This window comes from Schistocerca gregaria, chromosome 10 (assembly GCF_023897955.1).
Source record: "Schistocerca gregaria isolate iqSchGreg1 chromosome 10, iqSchGreg1.2, whole genome shotgun sequence".
NCBI lineage: Eukaryota > Metazoa > Arthropoda > Insecta > Orthoptera > Acrididae > Schistocerca > Schistocerca gregaria.
This window is the reverse complement of record NC_064929.1, coordinates 72,276,151-72,303,153: the sequence shown is the minus strand read 5'-3', so window position 1 is coordinate 72,303,153 and position 27,003 is coordinate 72,276,151. Positions and strand designations below refer to the sequence as shown.

The 27,003-nt window shown below is 39.3% G+C and overlaps 2 protein-coding genes across 4 annotated transcripts in view; one reads left to right on the top strand and one right to left on the bottom strand.

The window, feature by feature from the left end:
* LOC126293443 (TBC1 domain family member 5) overlaps positions 1–21,407 on the bottom strand; it is a gene marked incomplete at its 3' end in the record, with an annotated part of 130,643 nt that extends 109,236 nt beyond the window's left edge. Inside the window, 2 exon segments of the mRNA XM_049986675.1 lie at positions 20,728–20,851; positions 21,077–21,407. Coding sequence (XP_049842632.1) covers positions 20,728–20,851; positions 21,077–21,140 — 188 coding nt within the window.
* LOC126293444 (meiosis-specific nuclear structural protein 1-like) overlaps positions 21,358–27,003 on the top strand; it is a 98,729-nt gene continuing 93,083 nt past the window's right edge. Inside the window, exon 1 of one of the 3 annotated variants that reach the window (XM_049986676.1) lies at positions 21,358–21,446. In XM_049986676.1, the coding sequence (XP_049842633.1) occupies positions 21,444–21,446 (3 nt within the window). In that variant the 5' untranslated portion in view covers positions 21,358–21,443. Of the gene's footprint in view, positions 21,447–21,624; positions 21,776–27,003 lie in introns of those variants that run through there. The other 2 variants (XM_049986677.1, XR_007552289.1) reach the window with 2 other exon arrangements.

Below are 27,003 nucleotides of genomic sequence, written 5' to 3'. Positions count from 1 at the left end.
TTTATTTAATTAATTCATATTTGCCAATAGTGATGGCACTGATGAACAACATTATTCCTTGTGTTGTAAGATGCACGATTCCATTCGTGTCAAAAAACAGTGGTCTGTTTTTCATTCCAGAAGCAAGCAGAGATAGTTATCACCTGTGGTTGGGCAAGTGAAGATGATCGAGAGGCCTCGTGAAGCTACAGAGCCACTCAGTTTGACAGGCAGCACAACTTTCCAAACCTTTGCAACCATTTTTCGAAACTTGTGAAAGTGTGGAAAAACCAGGGAGTCTGCACTCGCACACCACTTCAGGAATGACAGATTCTACAGGATATTTAGACCAGCTCCAGTACAACCTTCTGGCGCAAGACCTATTGGCATGGAGTAAGCCAAAGGACGGTTTTATGTATGTTGTGTAAAAACTAATATTGTCTCTAAAATGGTTCAAATGGATCTGAGCACTATGGGACTTAACATCTGAGGTCATCAGTCCCCTAGACTTAGAACTAATTAAACCTAACTAACGTAAGGACATCACATACATCCATGCCCGAGGCAGGATTCGAACCTGCGACTGTAGCAGCAGCGCAGTTCCGGATTGAAGCGCCTAGAACCGCTCGGCCACAACAGCACCTGCAATGTGGGCAGGGATTATCAGCAATGCCCTTTCCTCCATGAGAAAGGTGTATTTGCTTGTTGTTGCATTAAAACCACCATCATCAGTATTTCACAATAAACTGACTTCTGGTAGAGGTGTCTTCATAAATCTTGACAAACTGGGCTACAAAAATCCTCTGGCAACAGATGTATTGACGAATCAGTATCGATAAAACATTAATGTAAGGGGGCACAGATTATTGGCAAACCTATTCGGACCATTTGTTTCATCACAATGCCTTGTGCACATAAGCACGAGTACCTGCCTCTTTCACTGGATAATGTGCTGTTGACAATATGGCATGGAACATTCGGTCACTTCTGTATCACTGTAAAGAGCTCAGCATCACCTCCTTATGTCGTCGATGTTGGACTTTGGTTCAAAATTGCAACTGTTTATGTCATAAGAAAATAAACTGAAACAATTATCTTTGTCAGTCACTTTTTTTTTTTTTTCCCCAGTTCATGTTTTGAGGACTTACACCCCGATATACCGAGGGAGCACTGGATCTAATTTCATTTGCTGGATTCAGTCTGTTGTCCATTTTCAACACCATTTCGAAGATATTCTAGGAGAAAGAATCCTCAAGTTTGTTATAAAAATACATTTTCATCATTAGATGGCACAGAAATATGAAACAGTGACACAAACAGTCCAGACATTGCACCCATGAAATATTTCTAAAGGAATGACGAGGTCACCAAAATAATCAGACAGAATCTGAGACACAGCTCTATCAAATAATGAAAGACTTTTCTCAATACTGCAGAAAAATCCTCTCACAGTAGTAATCGATGGGGAGTGGGGGAAATTGATTACTGTAGTGAAGCACGATAATCGATACACCGGTCCATTACAATCTACCTGACAACAATGCTGAATAAAGCTTCGCTACATGATCGGCAAAGATACTTCACGTACCAATGGTTGCTTGGAAACAGAACCCTGTGGGAGGAAACAAACTTATCGTGCGAGTCAATTTACGGAACACAGAGTCCAAAACCCAAGTGAGATGAGCAAGGGACAAACTTGGCACAAAGCTGACGTGGAGAGCTAGCGGCTAAACACATCTGCTAGTGCGTCTGTCCATACTCCAAGTTGCATGCTCCCTCCATGGCAGCTTTCCACACTATCCCACTGTATTACCCATCCCAGCTTGTCCGCCTCAACCATGATGTTCGCTGGTGGGGACTAAAAAGAAAGTAAGTCCTGATTTGTGGGACATTCTGATGTGACAGGAACTCACTGTCAGACTGCACAGGAACATAAGCACAGGCATACTCATCATGAAGGTTCTTGTCAACCGCATCTCACCATAACAAGGGACAATCGCCGTATTGTGCACCAAGCATATAACATTATCATATCTGCACCTGCCTTAAGTGAATAGGTAAAGGACTTCCTGTGACATTCTAAGTCATTCCACACCACTGGCAGAGGCTAGCAGCAGCCAGAGTAGGGAAATATCATTCCATGCTTAGGTGTTAGCACCACAATACAAATGACTGCATTTGGTGTGATGCCACGACCAGGAAGTACGGACTGCTGATGAGGGTGTTATTGTGTTCAGAAATGAATTGCAGTTCTGAAGTATCCCCCGTGACCACTGTCACCGAGCATGGCAGCGACCCATGGACATGTCACTTTCTTCCAATGTTTTGGAAGGGCACAGCAGTATTACACCTGGCATAACACCATGGGCAGCCACTGGGTACGACTTCAGGTAACGATTGGTGAATGACTGAGGAAACTCTGAAGGCACAACAGTGTGTCACAGACTCCTCCATCATAAGTTACCCCTCGTGTGACAGCATTGTGGTGACATTTTTCAACACGACAATGCACATCCACACGTAGCACCTGTCTCTATCAACTGCCTGCACAATGCTGAGTTACCTTGTGGTTAGAAAGATCCCCAGATCTGTCCTGATAGAATACATGTGGAACTAGCTCAGATGTCAACTCCATCCCAGTGCCAGTAACCACGATATCAAGAACCAGTTACAACAGCTGTGGGCTAACTCACCTCATGAGAAGCTACTACAGCTTTATAACATCCTTTCTAACTGAATTAGTGCATTCTTCTACTGCAGGTGGGGGTACAACATTACCCTGGTAAGTGGGTTCATACTTTTTAAGTTCTCAGTAAATTAGACTAGATTTTCTAACCACTGAAACAACACCACACAGCCTCTCAGCTCACAGAGTTTCATTTCATTCCCTCCTCCCTTTCTGGGTGTTTCACTTTTTTGTCAGGCTTTATATTTTCGGGCTGATTGGCTATTTCCATAGCATATGTGGCAGAGTCAGTAGCTGAAACTAGCTAGGCATTGCCTGAGAAATTATTTAGAGCAGTTTTCGTTCTTTCTTTTTTAACTTTCATTCCCCATTTTCCTTTTATTGGTGAAAGTGTACATAATACAGCTGTGAACATGTTAATAATTTTATCTTTTCCTTCCTTAAGAAGGCACATTGTGTGCTAATGGATTTTAAGTCCTTGCAGATACTCTGAAGCAGATAGGATGTTTTGATCAAGGGTGATCATGTGGTTGCATTTACAGGAACAGAAATTTGAATCAGTGCAGATTACCTAATTCTGCATCAAAGCATCACGTCTTTGCTCTATATATGTATTTCATAAGCAACCACACAGTGCATGGCAGAGGATTCATTGTGTACCACAAATACTCATTTTTAGACAACATAGTTGTGTGGAGATAACAGTGATTAATTTGCTTACAATCAATTATTCAAAAAGACAGTCACAATCACATTATTTATTTTGCCGCCAACCAGTTTCAACCCGTGATGGGGTCGTCTTCAGGGAAATTTACACCATTTGGTCACTCACTGGACTCATCACCCTGCCTGTGCACGACTGGTAACTACAGTAACTCCAGCGAGCGACCAATTGGTGTAAATTGCCCTGAAGATGACCCCATTGCGGGTTGAAACCGGTTGGCGGCAAAATAAATAATGCGACTGTGACTGTCATTTTGAATAATTGATTACAAATACTCATGTTCCCCCTTTCTGTTCTTCTGGCCCCAATTAAGTCTGATTTTACCATTAAGGCTATGTGAGATGTACTTGTGTATCTGAGAAAGTAATTTCCCTGTCACCTAACATTCATTGTTGTCTCTTTGTACTACACAACTTTCTCGTAGTGTCTCAGGTCACAGCATAGAGCCTCAGGTCACAGTTACTTGAACATTTCCCCTTATTTTTGAATGAAGAAATATGTCAAGTTGTATAGCCTCTCTCAATTTTACCTATTACTTTCATTAATCCAACTTGATAAAGTCTCAGACTGTCAAACTGTAGTCACAAGTTGGTCAAATGACGGTTTCCAAGTAACCTCTTCTTTGCACTGACAGTACTACCTCAGGACTGTTATAATAAATCTAACTGTGGCATCCCCCCCCCCCCCCCCCCCCCAATGCAATTCGGGGGCAAGCTGCTAGATTTGTCAACATGCAAGTATCACAGAAATGCTCCACGAGCTCACTTTGTAATCCATGGAGCAAAAACAATGTTCTTTTCACAAAACTATTGAGAAAATTTAAAGAACTGAGACTTGCGACAGACTGTAGAAGGCTCCACCTACTTACATCTTGCTTAAGAATTACTAAGACAGGAGAGGAGAAATCAAGGTTCATGTGAAAGCATATATAGTCAGCCACTTTTTCCTCACTCAAGTTCCACAAGGGACATGAAATGGAGAGATTAATAGTGATACCAGATACCCCCTACCATGCACCCTATGGCTTGTGGCTTATGGAATATGCATGTAAACACAGATGTAAAAAAACAAATTGAAATCATTTCAGTCTCTATTTATTCTGTCAGGTAATTTATGCAATCTGTAAATAGTATCTGTCATGTCAAACATTACGAAAGGTAGGACGTGGTTTTCAACAGGGTGTGTGATCACCATGGACGGCAATTCATGCTCTACGATGTGCTCCTTGCAGCCCACAAGGTTGTTAAGGAATTCTTTGGTATCCATTCCTTCTCCAGCACGGTTGACAACTGCTCGTTGGTCACTGGTGCACACGGATGCTGCAGTGTGTCTCCCCAAAGCAGCCCACTGAGCTTGGGTGGGATTTAAGTAGGGGGAACAGGCAGGTCACTCCATATGCTGAATATTCTTCCACTCCAAGAGCTACTCCACCTGTGCTGTTGGATGCAACTGCAGACTGGCATCCATGAAAGTCAAGTCAAGAGCTAAATGCAGTCTTGAGAAGACGCACATGGGGGAAAAGTACAGTGTCATAATGCTGACTGGAGTGCCTACCATGTTCAAAGATTTGGAGGTCAATATGCCCATTCAACATTATGTCTTGCCGCACCATAACACCTGGACCACCAAAATGATCAAGTTCAATAATGTTCCTCAGTGCCTTACATATCCTCATATCAAGAAGAGTTGGAACATATAATGCATTCAGGAACACTGTTGAATATGATCTTTATGATGGTCCAGGTGTTAACAGTTTGGGGAGCCATAATGTAGCAGGAGCCAACTGACCGCCACATCTCTAAAAACAGTGCTCACACAGATCAATGTTACTGTAACACTGTACTACTTCCACATGTGTGTCTTTTCAGGTGTGTATTTGGCCTCGATTTCATTTTTATGGATGAAAACGCACAACTGTCAAGATGGAGGCGCTTTTTGGACAAGAGGACATTCGGCAAATGGACTGGCTTGTCTGTTCTCCAAAAAAATTAAGTCCCAACACGACTTATGGGTTGTGTTGGGGAGACATACTGTAGCACATCCATATGCACTGTTGTTGTGAACTGTACTGCTGAAGGAGTGGAACACTAGAATGCGCTACTGAAATCTTAATGTGACAATATGTGTTTCTCTGTGTAGTTTGGCCAGTCTGACACGTACTGCTCTCTTTTGACGCTGATTGTTGGTTGCTGTGAGCACAGGAACACATGAATGTAAAGAAAATATTTAGGGCTCCTATCACTTTTGGAGAGTACGCAGTTCAGTTTGTTTGTATTTCTCCTAATAAATATGGAAGAACAACAACATACCAACTTTGTTCGCATACATGCCATGTTTCTAGCCACATTTGAATGATAAAATAGTGTTTCCTTCATTCAGCTTTCTTCTAGTTTCCAATGCTACTCCAAGTGTTGTAATGGTGTCATTTTTGTATTTTGAAAATGGAAGACTTTTAGACAATTCAAGGCCCTACAGTGTCTGCCTGGCACTGAATATTGGCTACATTTTTTCAAAGATTTGTACAACAATTCTACTGTAACTGTAAATGATCTGGACTTCACAGCAAACAATAGCGAGCCTGAAACTTCTAGAGAGACTACACGTGATTCAAATAATGTTTTGGAGGATGATAACGAATTTGTTGTTCTGTACCAGTACTACAAGCTTCAGAAAAAATAGCCACAGATACAGAAAAATTGATGACTTGTAAAAAGCAAAGTGCTTTGTTCAAATCTGCAACTCAATGAATGTTTGCAATAATTAGCAGTTGCCTTTGCAGTATCAACAAGTGTTGACAAGGAAGATAAAACTGGATTTTCTTTATAATTTCTTGGTATATGTTGCTAACAGTATCTGCCTTTGCACCGGTTCCAGAGTTCCACAGTAATGTGGAATCCAATTAATGTTTTCAACCCGGAAGATGAAATATGAAGAATGTGTTATGCAACTCAAATAATCTACCTCTCCTGAAGACAAACATTATCTTATTTATTAATTTCTTGGACACTCATTCCAATGATGTTGATGTTGCATTAGAAACTATGGGGACATCAGAAGAAATAGGAACTCTAAAAGATTTTGTGAATTGTGGTTCAAATGATGGTTGTTCTGCTAAATAATGTCCTGAACAAAAACAGAGTAGCCTCCCAGCCATAGAAAACATGTACAACAATAGCTTTCAGAGGGAAAAGATACTGCAAGTTTTTTTGTCAAACGAAGGAGGTAGAAAAAACTAGAATTTATACAATATGCAACATTGATTTCATTTCATAAAATCAAACATGAATTGAGAAAAAGTTACACAAAGTACAAAATATGCGCCAAAACAAAACTCGCAAAAATGTGAAAGAAAAACTATTCGAAAGATTTAGACCTGCTTGTGAGTCAGTGAACCATTACCGACGGAGATCTATGATACTGGGCACTCTGAATTGTAAACGAGAGGAATATTAATGATTTCCGGGCTTCTTTGACCTGCAAATTATACAGAAAAGGGAGCTGGAAAATTACAAAGTTTACCTCTAGTAAGTGTGCAGAAGAGAGGTTATTAATTGGTAATACTATATATAAGAGCTTTGCAACAACTGTTCGAAAGTAACATGCTCATAAGATATCGTGAACACCTCAAACTAATTTATGAGCACGACATGATGCCATAGGAACAATGACGTAATGACATAATCTATTACTAAAAAATCATCCATAAAATACTTGAAAATGGCATGAGGCTGAAATTGTACAATCGTACAGGAAATAAAGAAAATGGCAGCTGAAGACTTCAAGAAATCATTCAAAAAGTACATAGCTGGTGTAAAATGAAGCTTCTTGTTTTCCTCTAAAATGCCGTGTATAAAGTTTATTGGTCACGTTTCGTTGCAGTTTGTGAGTACTGTGACACATTCTGCCATGCCCTTAAGTAAAACACAAGTCCTGTGAACAGTTAAGAATTAGTTAGAGTAAAGACAGAACTTTTGGTGTGGCAGAAGGACCCACAAGAGCCACACATGTTTGGCCACCTGAGCCAGCCTAAAAAAAAAACACTACCATATGTGCCTGGGCTACAGGACCCCAGGAGAGCGGCTCTGGAGGCCTACAGAGGTATGGGACAAGCTGATTAACAAGGCAAAAGCCTCAGAACTATCGAAGCAAGTTTCTCAGGCTGTAAATGAAGCTGTGAGAGAGAAAGAGACTGGTAGTGGAGGCTACAACACATCATGAGAAGCCAGTGCAAGGCTTAGGACAAATTCAATGACCTTGTAGGGAAAAGCTTCCTAATCCCTCTACACAGCCTCTGACATAACTGAAGAATAACATAATAATACAACCAATGAAGCCTTGGGGCAGAATCAGATAGCTGCAATGCTCTGTTGATCTTAGATTCAGACTAGGGTTTCAGTTAGTACACAGAACCGTCACAGACAGTCACTGTTTCTGTGAAAGAAATCGACTTTCACGGAGAGGCACCTCGTCTAGGAAGGTCAACTTGCGCTAAGATTTGGAATAAACGTATTCCTTTTGAGTGTTTATTCTCCTCATCATCCTTCCGCTCACAAATCCACATCAGCGAACTTATGTCAGTTTATCAGTCTCCCTCTCACTTCGGTCAACAGACTGAATTCCTTGGATCAAGAACGCCTGTCGCTCGACCCCAGGTAAACTCCATAGCTGGGATGCAACAATGTCATGGATAAGTATGAGTAGATTAAGTTTCCATAGCCTTACATCTGTCTTGAGGGACATCAAGGCAAATCAGGATGAAAAAATAAAGAAAAGGCTGTTTACATGCAAAAGTCTTGTAATCAATGTAGCAAAATCTGGAAAAATGGGAGTGAATAATGTTCTATCTTACATCTGAAATGTATTTTGAATATTGGCAGAAAATACTGCATCACTTTTGTTGAACTCTGACATAATGACACCACTATCATTAGGACAATGACATAATATACATAGAATAGAAAGAAACCTCCACATGGGAAAAATATACTAAAAACAAAGATTCCAAGACCCACCAAGCGGGAAAGCGCTGGCAGACAGGCACAACAAATAAAACGCACAAACACACACACACAGAATTTCGAGCCCTCGCAACCAGCGGCCGCCCCGCCAGGAAAGAGGGAAGGAAAAGGAAAGACGAAAGGATGTGGGGTTCAAGGGAGAGGGCAAGGAGCCACTCCAATCCAGGGAGCGGAAAGACCCACCTTAGGGGGAAAAAAAGGACAGGCATATACACACGCGCACACGCACGCACATCTCCATCCATGGATGGATGGGTGTGTGTGTTGTGTGTGTGTGTGTGTGTGTGTGGGGGGGGGGGGGGCACGTGTGTATATGCCTGTCCTTTTTCCCTCCTAAGGTGGGTCTTTCCCCTCCCGGGATTGGAGTGGCTCCTTGCCCTCTCCCTTGAAGCCCACATCCTTTCGTCTTTCCTTTTCCTTCCCTCTTTACTGGCGGGGCGGCCGCCGGTTGCGAGGGCTCGAAATTCTGTGTGTGTGTGTGTGTGTGTGTGTGTGTGTGTGTGTGTGTGTGTGTGTGTGTGCGCGCGCGCGTTTTATTTGTTGTGCCTGTCTGCCGGCGCTTTCCCACTAGGTGGATCTTGGAATCTTTGTTTTTAGTACATCATATACATATTTTGATTCCATCTGGAACTAAAAGCCTCTTGAAAACAAACTTTTCAGCAGTGTAAAATGTTATTCAGAAAATCGTCAGACAGTACAGTTTCGCACGGTAAGTCTCCCCTGACCTGCGGTTCTGGTTGACTTTCCCAGAATCTACCCCTTCTCCTAGTCCTCTCCAGCCCCTTTCCTTCACACTTCTTTCCCCTTGAGTAGATTTTATAAAGAAATCTCTCAGGAATGCTTGATGCAAAGAAAATGTTTGTTTTTGTCATCCAATACACACTTGTTTTTTGTGACAACTACAGTGAATAAACAATGAACTATTTTATTGTTAGAAAAATATACATTATTCAAAAATTATTGAAGAAGTGTGCTACAGGAATTATTATAAAATATTTAATGTTAACTAATGTGCATCGAAGTCACAACTGATGGAAATTATCTGTCATGTAACATCATTCACTGTCTTTATTTCCTTTCTTTTGCTAGTTACTTGCATAAAATTACATCTCTGAGCAGTTTGTCAATACAAAATTCATTGATTTGGCATGTTTGGTACAGTTTAAATGCTTAAAAATTCACATATGTGCATGGTGGACTTCATGCTAAGTGGCACAACGTCCTCTTGTCATGGCTGTGTGTACTTCTTCACCAACTCACACACTGTGCAGGAAAGACTCTACACACCACTGTTACAAGCAATTCTCTGTGCAATAAAAATAAGTAACAAACATTTTAGCACCTACAATTTTGTTAGTAAATTTCTTTCGTTGTGTACTTCTTGCATGAAAAATTCCACGGTAGGTTTCGATATTTTGGATTGGACTTTCCCTTGTTGTTGGCTTCTCATGACATTACAAAAAACCACAATAAAAACTCAAAGACTCCTTGCTAAACAAAAGGAACTAGCCTGAAAACGAAAATGGACTAAAACTGATCACCACTGATGATGGTCTGTACAGTTGGAACAAACAATAACATTCTCCATATACATCTGTACTCTGCATCCCACTGTGAAGTGCGTGGTAGAGGGGGCATCCCACTGTACCAGTTATTACAGTTTTTTCCTTGTTCCATTCACATAAAGCACACAGGAAGAATGACCATTTAAATGCATCCACGCAAAATGTAGTTTATTAACTGCAACTGGTTACTTTGAAGACAACCCCTGTTCTTGTCTCTCAATCTTTACCTGACTGATATGCAGCAAGTTGTAGTATATTCCTCGTGTCATCATTTAAAGACAGTTCTTTAAACTTTGTAAGTATGCATTCTCAGGATAGTTTACATGAATCTTCTACAGTCTCCCATTTCAGTTTTTTTTTTTTTTTTTTTTTCCTGTCCTTGTGACACTCTCCCACAGGTTGAACAGACCTGCATCCATTCGGGCTCTCCTAATCTGTAAGTATTCAATATCCCCCGTTTATCCTATCTGGTATGGGTAATATCCTAGAATAGATGACATAAGTGATTTATAAGCAATGCCCTGCATAGAGTGATTGTATTTTCTTCTTATTCTGCCAATAAACTGAAATCTGCCAAATGCTTCACCTATGACTGAGCCTATGTGACAAATCCATTTCATATCCCTAAGAACCCTGGAGATACTAAAAGGTTTCGGATAGATTTATATAATGGTAAGACAGAGATTTAGGAACCAGGTTTTAAATTGTAAGACATTTCCAGGGGCAGATGTGGACTCTGACCACAATCTATTGGTTATAACCTGTAGATTAAAACTAAAGAAACTGCAAAGCGGTGGGAATTTAATGAGATGGGACCTGGATAAACTAAAAGAACCAGAGGTTGTACAGAGTTTCAGGGAGAGCATAAGAGAGCAATTGACAGGAACGGGGGAAAGAAATACAGTAGAAGAAGAATGGGTAGCTTTGAGGAACGAAATAGTGAAGGCAGCAGAGGATCAAATAGGTAAAAAGAAGAGGGCTAGTAGAAATCCTTGGGTAACAGAAGAGACACTGAATTTAATTGATGAAAGGAGAAAATACAAAAATGCAGCAAGTGAAGCAGGCAAAAAGGAATACAAACGACTCAAAAATGAAATTGACAGGAAGTGCAAAATGGCTAAGCAGGGATGGCTAGAGGACAAATGTAAGGATGTAGAGGCTTATCTCAAGACAGGTAAGATAGATACTGCCTACAGGAAAATTAAAGAGACCTTTGGAGAAAAAGAGAACCACTTGCATGAATATCAAGAGCTCAAATGGAAACCCAGTTCTAAGCAAAGAAGGGAAAGCAGAAAGGTGGAAGGAATATATAGAGGGTCTATACAGGGGTGATGTTCTTGAGGACAATATTATGGAAATGGAAGGGGAGGTAGATGAAGATGAAATGGGAGATATGATACTGTGTGAAGAGTTTGACAGAGCACTGAAAGATCTAAGTTGAAACAAGGCCCTGGGAGTAGACAACATTCCATTAGAACTACTGATAGCCTTGGGAGAGACAGTCGTGACAAAACTCTACCAACTGGTGAGCAAGATGTATGAGACAGGTGAAATTCCTTTAGACTTCCCATAAGAATATAATAATTCCAATCCCAAAGAAAGCAGGTGTTGACATATGTGAAAATTACCGAACTATTAGTTTAATAAGGCACAGTTGCAAAACATTAACATGAATTCTTAACAGACGAATGGAGAAACTGGTAGAAGCCGACCTCGGGGAAGATCAGTTTTGATTCCGTAGAAATGTTGATGTTGGGACACGTGAGGCAATACTGACCCCACGGCTTATCTTAGAAGTAAGATTAAGGAAATGCAAACCTACGTTTCTAGCATTTGTAGACTTAGAGAAAGCTTTTGACAATGTTGACTGGAATACTCTCTTTCAAATTCTGAAGGTGGCAGGGGTAAAATACAGGGAGTGAAAGGCAATTTACAATTTGTACAGAAACCAGTTGGCAGTTAGAGTCAAGGGGCACGAAAGGAAAGCAGTGGTTGGGAAGGGAGTGAGACAGGGTTGTAGGCTATCCCCGATGCTATTCAAACTGTATATTGAGCAAGCAGTAAATGAAACAACAGAAAAATTCGGAGTAGGTATTAAAATCCATGGAGAAGAAATAAAAACTTTGAGGTTCGCCGATGACATTGTAATTCTGTCAGAGACAGCAAGGGACTTGGAAGAGCAGTTGAACAGAATGGACAGTGTCTTGAAAGGAAGATACAAGATAAAGATCAACAAAAGCAAAACGAGGATAATGGAATGTAGTGGAATTAAGTCGGGTGATGCTGAGGGAATTAGATTAGGAAATGAGACACTTAAAGTAGTAAAGGAGTTTTGCTATTTGGGGAGAAAAATAACTGATGATGGTTGAAGTAGAGAAGATATAAAATGTAGACTGGCAATGGCAAGGAAAGCATTTTTGAAGAAGAGAAATTTGTTAACATCGAGTATAGATTTAAGTGTCAGGAAGTCGTGTCTCAGAGTATTCGTATGGAGTGTAGCTATATATGGAAGTTAAACATGGACGATAAATAGTTTGGACAGGAAGATAATAGAAGCTTTCGAAATGTGGTGCTACAGAGGAATGCTGAGCATTAGGTATTAGATGGGTAGATCACATAACTAATGACGAGGTAGTGAACAGAATTGGGGAGAAGAGGAGTTTGTGGCACAACTTGACGAGAAGGAGGGACCTGTTGGTAGGACATGTTCTGAGGCATCAAGGGATCACAAATTTAGTATTGGATGGCAGCGTGGAAGGTAAAAATCGTAGAGGGAGACCAAGAGATGAATACACTAATCAGATTCAGAAGGATGTACCCTCCGCCTCACACCGTCAGGTGGCTTGCGGAGTATGGATGTAGATGTAGGCTGCAGTAGGTACTGGGAGATGAAGAGGCTTGCACAGGATAGAGTGGCATGGAGAGCTGCATCAAACCAGTCTGTGGACTGAAGACCACAACAGCAACAATCCCTAATAATTGTTACACCCAATATATTCGTAAGAGTTGACCAATTCCACCTGTGGATCATGTAGTCATAAGATACTACGTTATCTTTATTTTGTGAATTATCAATTTTACATTTTTAAGGTTTTAAAGGAAGTTGCCAAACTCTGCACCATTTTGGAATCTTTCTTCTTTCAGACAGTATTTCATAATAGCAGACTGCATCATCTGCAAAAAGTCTGATGTTACCACTTATATTGCCCACAAGGTCATTAATATCCAGCATAAACAGCAATGTTCCCAGCATACTTCCCTGTGGCACATCCAAAGTTGCTTCTGTACCTGTCTATGACCCTTTATCCAATATAACTTGCTGCCTCATCCCTACCTTGAATCCTTGATCCAGTCACATATTTCATTTGATACCCGATATGATTGTGCTTTTTATAACAAGTGTAGATGTAGTAGCGAGTCAAATGCTTTTTGGAATTTTAGATATACAGCATACACTTGATGCCTTGATCCATGGCTTTCAGAATGTGACATGAGAAAAGTGAGAGACCGATTCCATATGAGCGATGTTTTATGAATCTTTGCTCGTCAGCATGGAGGTTATTCTGTTCAAAATACATCATTAAATTTAAACTCAGAATACGTTCTAAGAATTTAGTATGAATGGATGTCAAGAATATTTGACAGGAGTTCTGTGGATCACTTCTGCTACTCTTATTGTAGATGGGTGTGACCTGTGCTATCTAACAATTACTGGGCATGCACACCCCCCCCCCCCCCCAAAGAGATATATGACAATTAAAAGATCATCTAACTTAGCCATAAATTTACAACAATATCTCACAGGGATTCCACGAGGTCCTGGCGATTTGTTCAATTTTAATGATTTCAACTGTTTCTCAACACCACTTACACTACCTATTTCACTCATCTTCCCAGTGGTACGAGCATTACATTAGGACAATTCTCCAAGGTTTTCCTTTGCGAAGAAACATTCGAAAACTGAGTTAAGCATTTCTGTTTTTGCTCTGCTACCTTCAAATAGATTAAAGTGAATACTAGATGGCTGTTCAGATTATGTAATCAGCACAATACCTCCTAAAAGAAAAGTATGTGGTAAAAGCTTAAGTGCAGATTTAGCAAATGCACAGACATTTTGTTAAAAACTAAAGAATGTCTTAGAAAAAGCAAACTGTCTTTTGCACAGGTCTACAACACAGACAACTCTTGTTTGTTTTTGAAGTTCATCCTGTCAATACATAGGTCAGCAGGAAACACAATTCAACATGTGGACAGAACATTAGTAGTAATATGAATTACTGGTCTTTTGTGTGCTAATAACAATGGTCCGTGCAGTTTAAAAGCAATATTTTATAACTGGAAAATGTAAGAAACCTAGGACTGGATAATCTAAGAAACCAAGGACAATCAAAAGTAGTTTGCAGTGCCACCTTGTCATCTGCAAAGCTAACAAGAAGACCTGGTTTAACACACACTAATTTTCTGGTTGGTTCAAAAACAACTTCATCTGTAATTCTTTCATGTGAGTTGGTGCAAGTCTATCTATTGGAAACTACTTTGGCACCTTAAACGTCCCTGGCCCACAGCCGTTACCCAACTGCGGAAATGGGACCTACAGCATAATGTGGAATCCAAGCCATGTATAGTTTGTTGAATTTCCACATCATTAAGAGGTGAATGCAAGGCTAAATGGCATACTAAAAAAGATCTGGGGCTCAGTCTCATGCCTTATCAGTTTATAAGCATGTGCTTCAATGCTAGACCACGAGGCTCAATAAATTATCCATGAAGTTCCAAAATTTGGAATTGAAAAGTAAAACAATCTTGAAGAGGTGACAGGATTAGTGATTTTAGACAATGTTCCTTCTCATCCCCCTGATATGTCTAGTGATAGTGGACTGACTAAGTATGTCTCTCCACCCAAATGCTACGTATTTGATCCAGGCTAAGAGTCCAGAGAGTGGCACTTACTTGTAAGCACCCTTAGTGATAATCAATGAACGTATGATGTTCTTCAGTGCTGAAGACAACATAGGCAAACAGACTCAAATGAAACGAAGCTTTTATAATATCAACAGTCCCATTTTCAACTGGACTAGTAAATTGAAGTCAAAACTAAGACCCTTCAGAACACATCGAATGATAATTTGTGCAACAATGAAGCAGAGTTTCGTCTTGAACGATTAGAAGATTCAGATTTCCAAGGAATGTACAGATAACAGACCAATGTTTAAAATGGGAAAATTGAGGCACACTTAACAACTCATATCAGCTCTTGCTAATCATAAAATCAGATTAGTATTGATGCAAGAAAAGCCTGAATAGGCATATCCCAGGGTGGTGTGTTAGGCACCTTCTGTTCCTTATTTATATAAATGATACACACACCTCAGACACAGCTGCCTACTTCATGTTTGCAGACGACACTAGCCTCTTGTGTAATAGTGAGAGACCTTAAGGAATCTCTGTCCACTACAATTGAAGTCCTAAGTCCTTGCATTCATGGCTCAATGCTGACAGGCTGACTAAGTGTGAAGAAAATAAACCCTAGGCTCGACAAGACACCTCCTGAGATGTAAAAAGATAGCAGTAGGCAAAACACAACAGGGAATGACAATATTAATGTAATAGTAAACTGCAGGAGCATCTATAGAAAGTTCCTATATCTGCTCTCATTAATGAACGGTCACAATGCCCACATAGTACTAGTGGCGGAGAGTTGGCTGAAACCAGACATAAACAGTAATGAAATTCTTAACTCAGATTGGAATGTATACCACTGAGACAGGCTGGACAGCGAAGGGGGAGGTGTGTTTATAGCGCTAAAAACTGCAGTAGTATTGAAGGAAATTGACAAAGATGTGAAATAATTTGGGTGAAGGTCACTGTTAAAGCAGGCTCAAACATGGTAACTGGATGTCTCTATAGGCCCCCTGGCTCAGCAGCTGTTGTGGCAGAACACCTGAAGGAAAATTTGGAAAATAGTTTGAGTAGATTTCCCAACCATGTTATAGTTTTGGGTGGAGATTTTAATATACCAGATATATATTGGGAGACTCAAACATTTATAATGAGTGGCAGGGACAAAGAATCCAGTGAAATTTTTTAAAGTGCATTATCTGAAAACTACCTTCAGCAGTTAAACACAGAACCGACTCGTGGTGATAACACATTAGACCTTCTGGTGACAAACAGACCCGAACTATTAGAAAACAGTTAACGCAGAACAGGAAATCAGTGATCATAAAGTGGTCACAGCATCGGTGATTTCAGCCGTAAATAGAAACATTAAAAAAGGTAGGAAGATTTTCTGTTTAACAAAAGTGACAAAAAGCAGATTTCAGAGTACTTGGTGGCTCAACACAAAAGTTTTATCTCAAGTACAGATAGTGTTGAGGATCAGTGGACAACGTTCAAAACCATCGTACAATATGCGTTAGATGAGTATGTACCAAGCAAGATCGTAAGAGATGGAAAAGAGCCCCATGGTACAACAACCGAGTTAGAAAACTGCTACAGAAGCAAAAGGGAACTTTACAGCAAACATAAACATAGCCAAAGCCTTGCGGACAAACAAAAATTACACAAAGCGAAATGTAGTGTGAGGAGGGCTATGAGAGAGGCATTCAACGAATTCAAAAATGAAGTACTATGTACTGACTTCGCAAAAAATCATAAGAAATTTTGGTCTTATGTCAAAGCAGTAGGTAGATCAAAAGAAAATGTCCAGACATTCCGTGACCAAAATTGTACTGAAACAGAGGATGACAGACTAAAGGCTGAAATACTAAATGTCTTTCCAAAGCTGTTTCGCAGAGGAAGACTGCACTGTAGTTCCTTCTCTAGATTGTCACACAGATGACAAAATGGTAGATATCGAAATAGATGACAGAGGGATAGAAAAACAATTAAAATCACTCAAAAGAGGAAAGGCCGCTGGACCTGATGGGATACCAGTTCGATTTTATACAGAGTACGCGAAGGAACTTGCCCCTCTTCTTGCAGCGATGTACCATAGATCTCTAGACGAGCATAGCATTCCAAAAGATTGGAAAAGGGCGCAGGACATCTCCATTTTCAAGAAGGGACGTTGAACGGATGTGCAGAACTATATCTCTAACGTCGATCAGTTGTAGAATTTTAGAACACGTATTATGTTCGAGTATAATTACTTTTCTAGAGACCAGAAATCCATTCTGTAGGAATCAGCATGGGCTTCGAAAAAGACAATCGTGTGAAATCCAGCTCACACTATTCGTCCACAAGACTCAGAGGGCCATAGACATGGGTTCTCAGGTAGATATCGTGTTTCTTGACTTCCACAAGATGTTTGATACAGTTCCCCACAGTCATTTAATGAAGAAAGTAAGAGCATATGGACTATCAGACCCATTGTGTGATTGGATTGAAGAGTTCTTAGATAACAGAAAGCAGCATGTCATTCTCAATGGAGAGAAGTCTTCAGAAGTAAGAGTGATTTCAGGTGTGCCGCAGGGGAGTGTCGTAGGACCGTTGCTATTCACAATATATATAAATGACCTTGTGGGTAATGTCGGAAGTTCACCGAGGCTTTTTGCGGATGATGCTGTAGTATATCGAGAGGTTGTGACAATGTAAAATCGTACTGAAATGCACGAGGATACGCAATGAATTGATGCGTGGTGCAGGAAATGGCAATTGAATCTCAATGTAGACAAGTATAATGTGCTGCGAATACATAGCAAGAAAGATCCTTTATCATTTAGCTACAATATGGCAGGTCAGAAAGAGGAGGCAAGTTAATTCCACAAATTATCTGGGAGTAGGCATTAGAAGTGATTTAAAATAGAATGACCATATAAAATAAATCGTCGGTAAAGCAGATACCAGACAGATTCATTGGAAGAATGCTAAGGAAATGCAGTCTGAAAACAAAGGAAGTAGGTTACAGTACAATTGTTTGCCCACTGCTTGAATACTGCTCACCGGTGTTGGATCCGTACCAGATAGTGTTGGTGGAAGAGATAGAGAAGATCCAACGGAGAGCAGCGCGCTTCGTTACAGGGTCATTTAGTATTCGTGAAAGCATTACAGAGATGATAGCTAAACTCCAGTAGAAGAATATGCAAGCGATATGATCAGTAGCTCGGTACGGGCTTTTGTTGAAGTTTCAAGAACATACCTTCACCGAGGAGTCAAGCAGTATATTGCTCCCTCCTACGTATATCTCGCGAAGAGACTATGAGGATAAAATCAGAGAAATTAGAGCCCACACAAAGGCATACTGACAAACTTTCTTTCCACGAACAATACGAGACCAGAATAGAAGGGAAAACCGATTGAGGTACTCAAGGTACCCCCCGCCACACACCATCAGGTGGCTTGCGAAGTATGTATGTAGATTTTGGAAGACGAGTCAATACCATGATCTTCATCTGGCTTATTTTGGTTACTTCCAGACTCTTGTAGCTTACGGAATAGTTTTCTGGAGTAAAAGTAACAAAACAAAATTTTTTCATTACAGAGAAAGGCTATTCAAATTTTGTAACACAGCTCGAGGCAGGCTCACTGCAAGCCCCTATTTAAAAAGCTGTTTGCTTACTGTTCCATCCTTTTACATATACAAACGTAGATGATGAGAACAACTTGATTTGATAACCTGCTAAACAACTCCGACTACCAGAGTTGTAACACTCGCCACTGTGCATCCCTCCATATAGAACAAGTTAGAATATCCGCCACTTTGGTGCCATTCTTTATAATGTGCATACTTAAAGAGGTTGAAGATGGAAACAGCTTTTAGATCAGAGTTAAAATTATTTCTTGTTGAGAAATGCTTCTATAATGTAGGCTAAGTGAATATGTTAGGTTTTAAGATTGCTACAACCTCATTCACTTTAGAGTTCTTTCAATCCTGTTAGCTGACGCTTGTGTTGGTGAAGAATGTTTCTGCTGCTAGCTTTCTGCTTCCTCTGTTGTAGATGCTCAATGACAAACCTCTGCTGTGAAAGGATCTTTTGCTAGTTATTTGTGATGGTTAAAGTGTTGGCAGGATTTCGTGTGCTCATGCTTTATGCCTTTTAGCAGTGCTATACAATCTTCTCCTGTGTTTTATTTTGTAAGGAGTGTTTTAAATCAAAGTTTCAAATTTTAACCAAATCCTTGCTGATTGACTTACTGTACATCTTGTACTTTTCTGCAGTGTTTATTTTCAACATTATAATTCCTTTTTTATCTTATTGTGCATGTTCCACTAACAATATGGACAATGTATTTCACAGTTCCTCTTCCAATCGTGTACTAAGTGAGGTGGCTACTCCAGTCAATGTGCTAGACTCGCACTCAGGAAGACTGCAATTTATTCTCTGTCAAGCCATTCAAATTTTTTCCTGTGTCCCTAAGGTGACTGCTGGGATGGTTCCTCTGATTAGGCCATGGCTGATTTCCTGCCGTATCTTCATATTATCCTATCCTATTTTGTTAATGTTTTATATGAATATATTTTTCTGTATGTTTGCGACATGTCCAGTACTATTGTACCTTTGTCTATGGATGAATAAATAAATAGCTTTATTTAATGTTAATCCCGATCCCCTGATGTATTTCCTTTTGCTGAAAGAGATGTGATAAGCAATAAAATAAAACTGCAAAGAAGAGTCTCAGTCACAAATAAGTTAGTTCTTTAAACCATTAACAACTTGTATCAGGTATGAAAATATTAACATGCAACAACATCGGCTAGTGTTGTCTCTCTGGTTGCTGTGGACTATCTCATCATAGATCCAGATGACATTATTAAATAACTGTAAAGTATGTATGCGAATTTAAAATTTCCAGAACAGTGCACTCATTTTTGAATACATACAGTGTGTGTATCAAGATTGTTTAATGTGACGTTTGACTGTATATTGTAACTTCAGTTTGTTTCATCTTATTGTTTATTAGTGTGGCATCGTTAAATTAGTGGCTCTTAAATTACTGCTCAGCATTTGACAATATTACAGTATATCTCATTTTATACACTATGTTATATGCCTAATTAAAGCTTCAGGTAACTTAGTAATCTTTGGAATTATTCAGTCCACAATTCAACGCAAATAGTGAAGTTTCACTGTAGTTTTTCCTCTAGTCAACCACACAGAATGAATTACTTAAAAGGGATGACACATGAATAATATATAACAATACAGTAAGTTTTAGAATGATTGATACCACATAATTCATGAGACTTTTCTAAAATTTCATAGGAAATTTGACACACTTCTAAAATATTACTGAACTAAATGTGGGCCATCTTATATCTGTTGGAACTCAACATTCTATTCACAGTGAGGTTACTACTGAAAGATGTGATCAAATTTTTCAAGAATTAATAAGCAGCTATGGCCTTCATAAAGAGTCATCTTGTTATTTTCTTGTGAAGAACTAGCCTAGCAAAATCAAACATCTAAAGTGGCATTGCAAAGTTTATAATTTATAATTCCACTGTTTAGCAAATCCCCCCCAGTGTCACTGGAAACTGCTGCTTACAAATTACACGAACAAGAATAAGTTGTGACTGCTTATGAGACATTGATCTAGTACAATGCTGCGGAAATTCGCCGTGAGCTATACAGAAACGGTTACTGAACTAGCAATTTACCTAAAGACACCACAATATAGACGGATGTAACAATTATTCTAAGATAAACAAGGTAATGACAGCAATTACATAGGCTACTGTGTTACGTTCAACTTATAAGAAATCTAAATCTGTTAAATAACTGCGTACAGTTAACGAGAAACAAAACTACATACTCATATTTAAGTATTGATGCGCTTTTTTCTGAAGAATCAGCTGATGTTTCATCAGTTACGGATTCAGGAGTTCGTTCTGATGATTCTTCTTCCGCTCCCGCGATGCTATGAGACGGCGAATTTACTAGAATCAGAAGAAGTAATTATTTGCTAATAGTACACTAACAGAAACTTTTTCTGAACGCATGATTTTTAAAAAAATTCTAACAAGAACTTCTACCGTAGTGCAAATGGATAGGGGGCATTGCTAAGACACACAAATAATCACATTACAGCGAACTACAAACTCTTCATCACTAAATAAACAATGTCTTTCAAATACAATCTGTTTGCTCTGCAGGCAACTGACCTGTCATGGGTTCACTGTCCATTTTCGGTGCGCCTTGCGTTTTCGAAACGTTAGTTTCTTCCATTGAGTTTTCCTAAATTAAATTATGTCAATTTGAACGCACAAACATTCCGAGTGGCACGCTGTCAACATAAGGAATTACATAAGACTGTCAAATTTTGTTGTTGGCGTCGGCATCAATAACACTATATGCGCATCACGTAACTTCCCTATGCAACGCATCACTGACTGGTCATAGACGCTGCATAGTACACCGATTTAAAGTGAAAGCGTATTCATTTGTGATACATCAGAAAATCCGTGTACAATTGTTCCTTAAAACTTAATTATTGTATATTGTTCATCAGCAAATCATGACAACGATAAAATGGTGAATAAAAGCTACGTTTACGATAAAAATAACAAATGAACCACAAAATAATGGATTTGATTTTTCATAATTGATCGCTCATAGAGAGACGTATTAAATAAATCCAAACGTACAACTCATGGAATAAAAATCTACACCGATTGCGCCGCCTGTTTTTATATTGACGCAGGATAGTATCAGAGAACTTATGATCGTGATGTGTGGCGCGCAGCTTGTGTTTGTTTACATGGTAGTTTAGTAACCAATTCTAAATTATTGTTGCTTCTTTAAATATTATATTTCTGCCGAGATCTGTATTGTGAAAGACTACAACATAAACAAAGAAAATGGTGAGATCTTTTTTACTTTCATGTGTATTCATTTGCTGTTAGTATGCTTTAATATATTTTTTTAAATGTTTTTCAAGGGCAAATTAATTTTTCCCTGAACTGTAGCGAAACACGTTTGCTTAAATGAAAAGATAAGTGATTGTCGTGGGCATGGTTTTAGGATTGTAATGTCAGTTCATTATTATTATATATGATGCAGTAATTTGCTCGGCTGCTCGCCCGTCCTGGGTGTATGAATCTCGTCGAACTCATAAGTTTGATGTAGGATACGAAATAAAAGTCAAACACCTACAACATCCACGATCCTTGTATTGTTTCATTAATTTATTATTGCAGAGTGGTAGCTGTTTTCCCATAGCGGTCGCACTGGGAACACTAGAAGTCAGTCAGCTACAGTTCAACCACAGACGCGCAACTGTTTAGTTTCTTACTTTTCTTTGTATGTGTTTCGTAACCTGAACTTATACTAAACTTGTATTATTCATTAAATTTTTCCGATCACCATTCCCCGATTGCCATTAAAAATAAAATACATTGACAAACAATTCTTTTGTGTGTGTGTGTTTACTTTTCAGAAACAAAAGCGTGCAGTGAGAACAGCCACATTAATTGGTACAACAAGTAAAACCAAAACACTATACCCTAAACAGGAATAGGGCATAAATAAACTGAAATATATGCGTTCTTCTTGCTTAAGAGTACACACCTTGTAGATCACAGGTGCTGAAAGACTTGTGCAAGTATATTATTTTAGAAACAATGACGCTGAAAGTGAAATAGGGCTGTATAGACAATATCCAACCTAGGATTATTCCATTACCAACAACAATAGATAGTTGTCGTAAAAGTGACCAGTGTGATGCAGTGGTTGGCACCGGACTCTTACTTGGGATGAGTGTGGTTCAAGTCCCTGTTGAGTCACCTGCTATAGGTATTTTGTGGTTTGCTAATTCACTTCATTTGAATGTTATGGCGACTGATGACCACAGATGTTAAGTCCCATAGTGCTCAGAGCCATTTGAACCATTTGAATGTTTCTTTTAATAGGAGATATGTGGTTCCACCCTCAGTGCTTAAGTTCAGCAAATGCTCTGTATATAATAATCTCAGTGCCATCTAGGCATAACAAGCTTAGAATTTAGTGATGGTCCACTCCAAAAACTTGGTCAAGGTGAGCGACTGATCCGTAGTGTAGAATATCAGATCTGCTGAACCTACTGATAACCAATGTCAGCTTCGTTCTGTATCATAAAGATGATTTGTCAGGTGAAATTGTACATTATACATGTACATCTATATTCTGCAAACCAGTGTGAAGTGTCTGGCAGAAGTTACATTCCACTGTACCAGTTATTATGGTTTCTTCCTATTCTGTTCATATATGGAGTGTTTCAGTGCCCCTGTGTGTGCTGTAAATAATGTAACCTTGTCCTCATGATCCCTACAGGAGTGATTTGTAGGACACTGTTGTATATTCCTAGAGTCACCTTTTAAAGGCAGTTCTTAAAACTTCAAAAGTAGACTTTCTTGGGATATTTTCTGCACCTCTGTCCACATTAACCCCACTATCCACCACAGTACCTACATTTATGACAGCTGCCATCCCTTCCACACCAAAAAATCCTTCTCATATAGCCTAGCCTCCTCTGAACGACATATGTCCAGATGCAAGAACTCTCTTGCTTAGTATACTGGAAGTCTCATGAAGGACTACACAGACAGGCATTAACCCCCAAATCATAGTCCACCCCTTATCCTTCCTCAACGCCCAAGAATCAGCTACAGAGAAGTCCCCTCCACATCACCCTGGACTGGGAGAACTGAATCGCTTACTTCATCAGAGCTTTGATTAGCTACTATCATGAAAATGAGGGACATCCTTTCCACCCCTTTCCATCGCCCACCCAACCTCCACAACATCCTATTTCATCTCTATGCCCAACCTCAGTGCTTTGCCAAGGAGACCATATCCCTTCATCTCTGAAAGCATCCATCTCTGAAAGCATCCATCACTGAACGCGTCCTTGTTATACTCCAACTCTGCTGCAAAGAGTGCACAGCTTTTTACGTTGGTATGTCTGCCGACCAGCTGTCCACAACGATGTATGGCAATTGCTGGACTGTTGCCAAGAACAAAATTGACCACCCCTGGTACAAGGGGCAGCTGAGCACAACATGTGCAATTTCAGTGGTTCCATTTGTATCCTTCCCTCCACCACCATCTTCCTGAACCACACAGGTTGGAGCTATCCTTGTTACACATCCTTCACTACCATAATTGCCCTGGTCTCAATCTCAGATAACCCATTGTCCCCCCACCATCTACACAACATTTTTCTCTTCCTCTGTCCTATCACCCTCTCCCAATTCACATCCCCGTATCACATCCGGTGTGTGCTGTACCCCACCAGCTCCTTCGCCTGCGTATCACATGTCTAGCCTGACCACTTGACCCTTTCCTCCTCCGGCATTCCTAGATGGCAAACCAGCTGCCTTTACGCATCATAAACAACAAGGCCTCCATCCCAACCTACCCCACTTGCCAAATTGCAGCACTGGAATTGTGGGTACATCTGGTTTAGATCTGCTTTTGTAAGGACCATTTTTTATCCCTGTGTTTTCAGCTAGAGTTACGAAAAAGTCATTGAATTTAGTAGTTGCTGGTTGAATTTCATATAATCTTTCTCACTGGTATTGTCATGTGGGTGTTCAGTATGATTATCCTGGCCAAGTTTATTCATTTCATGCCTAATAATGCTTTATCCATTTATAAATTTTCCTTGTCTTGATTTTGATTTTTTTTTTCCTTTTTTTTACGTAGTAAATGGTTTTTGCCTTTTCTGATAACATAGTGAAGAATTTTGCAGTGCTGTTTGTAGTGCATTTAAAACTCTTTATTAGAGGTAGTATTTTGTGCTAAATAAAGCTGTCTCTGTCTTAATACAAAATATTTTGATGCCAGATGTTAACCACCCTGTTTTACAACTTCCACTGTTAATGGCTCTGGCCTATTGTAAAGGAAGGTGAATAAAACTTACGTATTGGACCACCCCACTCGCCCTTGCATTTTTCAGTATGGCATTGGTGTAAACATTAGATTTTGCTACTGGTCAATTTTTACCACAATCAGTGTTTTCTGCCTTCACATTCATTGACTTCACCAACTTGCAACCATAGGCACCACAACCAAGATTTCAAGGGCGGTCCAATACATAATTTTAGCTGAAAGCTGGATTCATAATGTTGTAGGGATATTTTTAGGAAATAATTAAAATTAGCACCTCTTGTTTGTTCTTGATACACTTCTTCCCATTTTCACCTTGTAAATGCTCTCCTAATGTAATTGAGACACCATTTATAATTATCTGAAATTTTACTTTTCCTGTCTTAGTTGAACCTGATTGATGGGGATAGTTTATTACTACCATTTGGCTATCATGATCTGATAAACATATCACCTATTTTCTTATTGAAAATATTGATGTGGTGATCAAACCAAAATTAGTGTGGAGGCACGCAAATAATGCACCATGTAAACAGTCTCATTTGAGGCGCAAACAGATCATTACAGGAAAAGGGTGCAACCCGACAACAATCGCGCGCCTGGTTCTTTCCGTACTAATTCAGTACAATTGTATACCACCTGAGAACATTACAAATGTGCTTCCAATTTATCATGGTTACTTCATGAATTTTATTGATCCTAAATTTAAAAGATTTTTCGATATTGGATTAGAGTTATACAAGAAAACCATTAACGATTTAGATCTTAGGGGAATTGAATCACTTTTATGTTCTGGTTCACAGGATAGTATATTTTATGCTACCTCTAACAATGTGTGGGAATATTATTATACTTTGGGTGATTCTTTAACCTGGTTAAACAAAATTCTATTATTCCAATGTGAAGATGACAATGATAAAGCTGCAGAATTTTTATTAAATTTAGTTTCATGGTTCAGTAAGAACGGATTGTATTATTGGAATAATGATAATTATGTACAGTCAAAAAAGTTAAACACTTTGTGTGTTGGTGCTCTCTATCGGAATTGTCCAAGATTAAATGTGTACTGAAATCTCCACATACAATCACTTCCCAGTTATTTGTACAAAGTCTTATTTGGACTACTCCTGATAGCTTAATGGAGCTTTAAAAGTTTCCTGTTGCGTCCTATAAACTGTATGTTTCCAGTTCTATCACTGAAGTACAGCACTTGAGTAGCTGTTGAATGCAGTATTCACTAACACCTACGGCCTGGGACTCGATTCCCCTTTTTGTGTATATAGTCACTCCTCTTTTCCTCATATAATACCTGCAGTAATAAGATAATATGTATCCATCTGGGTACATCGCTTCAATTTCTGTGACTTCCAAATGATGATTTGTTATGCATAGCACATCTGTAGAAATACCTTCAGGATTTTCAGTGTCCTGTAGTGACATGAGAAACTCATTTTTTTGTACTGAACAAGCTTCTTACGTTTTTATAGAAAAATCCAAAGATATTATAATTGTTAACATCTGTGCTGTCCAAACTGCTGTTTTTTGTTTCTAAACTTATTTTTGCACTTGTGTGTGTAGTTATTTAGCAGCTCTGTCTTTCAGAAACATTTGCACTAAAAACCACCTAATTAAAATATTGGGTATCATAGGGATTGGACACAAAGTGTTCTGGTTATGCTGAATGCTTCCAGAATTGGAGTCATGCAAGTATCCTCTTATGGGAAGCATTTAGGTGTAGACCATGCCGTATGTGGTATGATTGTGTGAGGGGTGATAGATCCGTCTCACCCATATGTGATCATGCTAATCTGGTGAGTGACTTACAAAAAACTGTACATATTCAACAAAACACTTCATCTAGGGCTAATCATATCACTCAAGAATTGACACAACCATGTGCAGAGCATTCCCAGTGATGTACCTGACATTATCTTCTGTTGTGTAGTTAAGGTTTTGGTCCAAATTGTTTTCAGCACCCCGAAAACCACTACAACATCTTCTTTACCGAGTTTTTCCCCAGAGAATCTAAATTGCAGTTGATATCACTCAGTTCTACATGTTGCTTAAAAATATTAGTTACCTAGTGCGCATTACCCAGAGGGGTCTGCACTAGTTCAGATATTTCCCTCCCATGACTACTACGTCAGTCTGAAAAGTTTTTAAAAGCATTTTTTTTTTTTTTTGTTGGAATAGATACATTGCTTTTTAATGTATAAGATCTTAA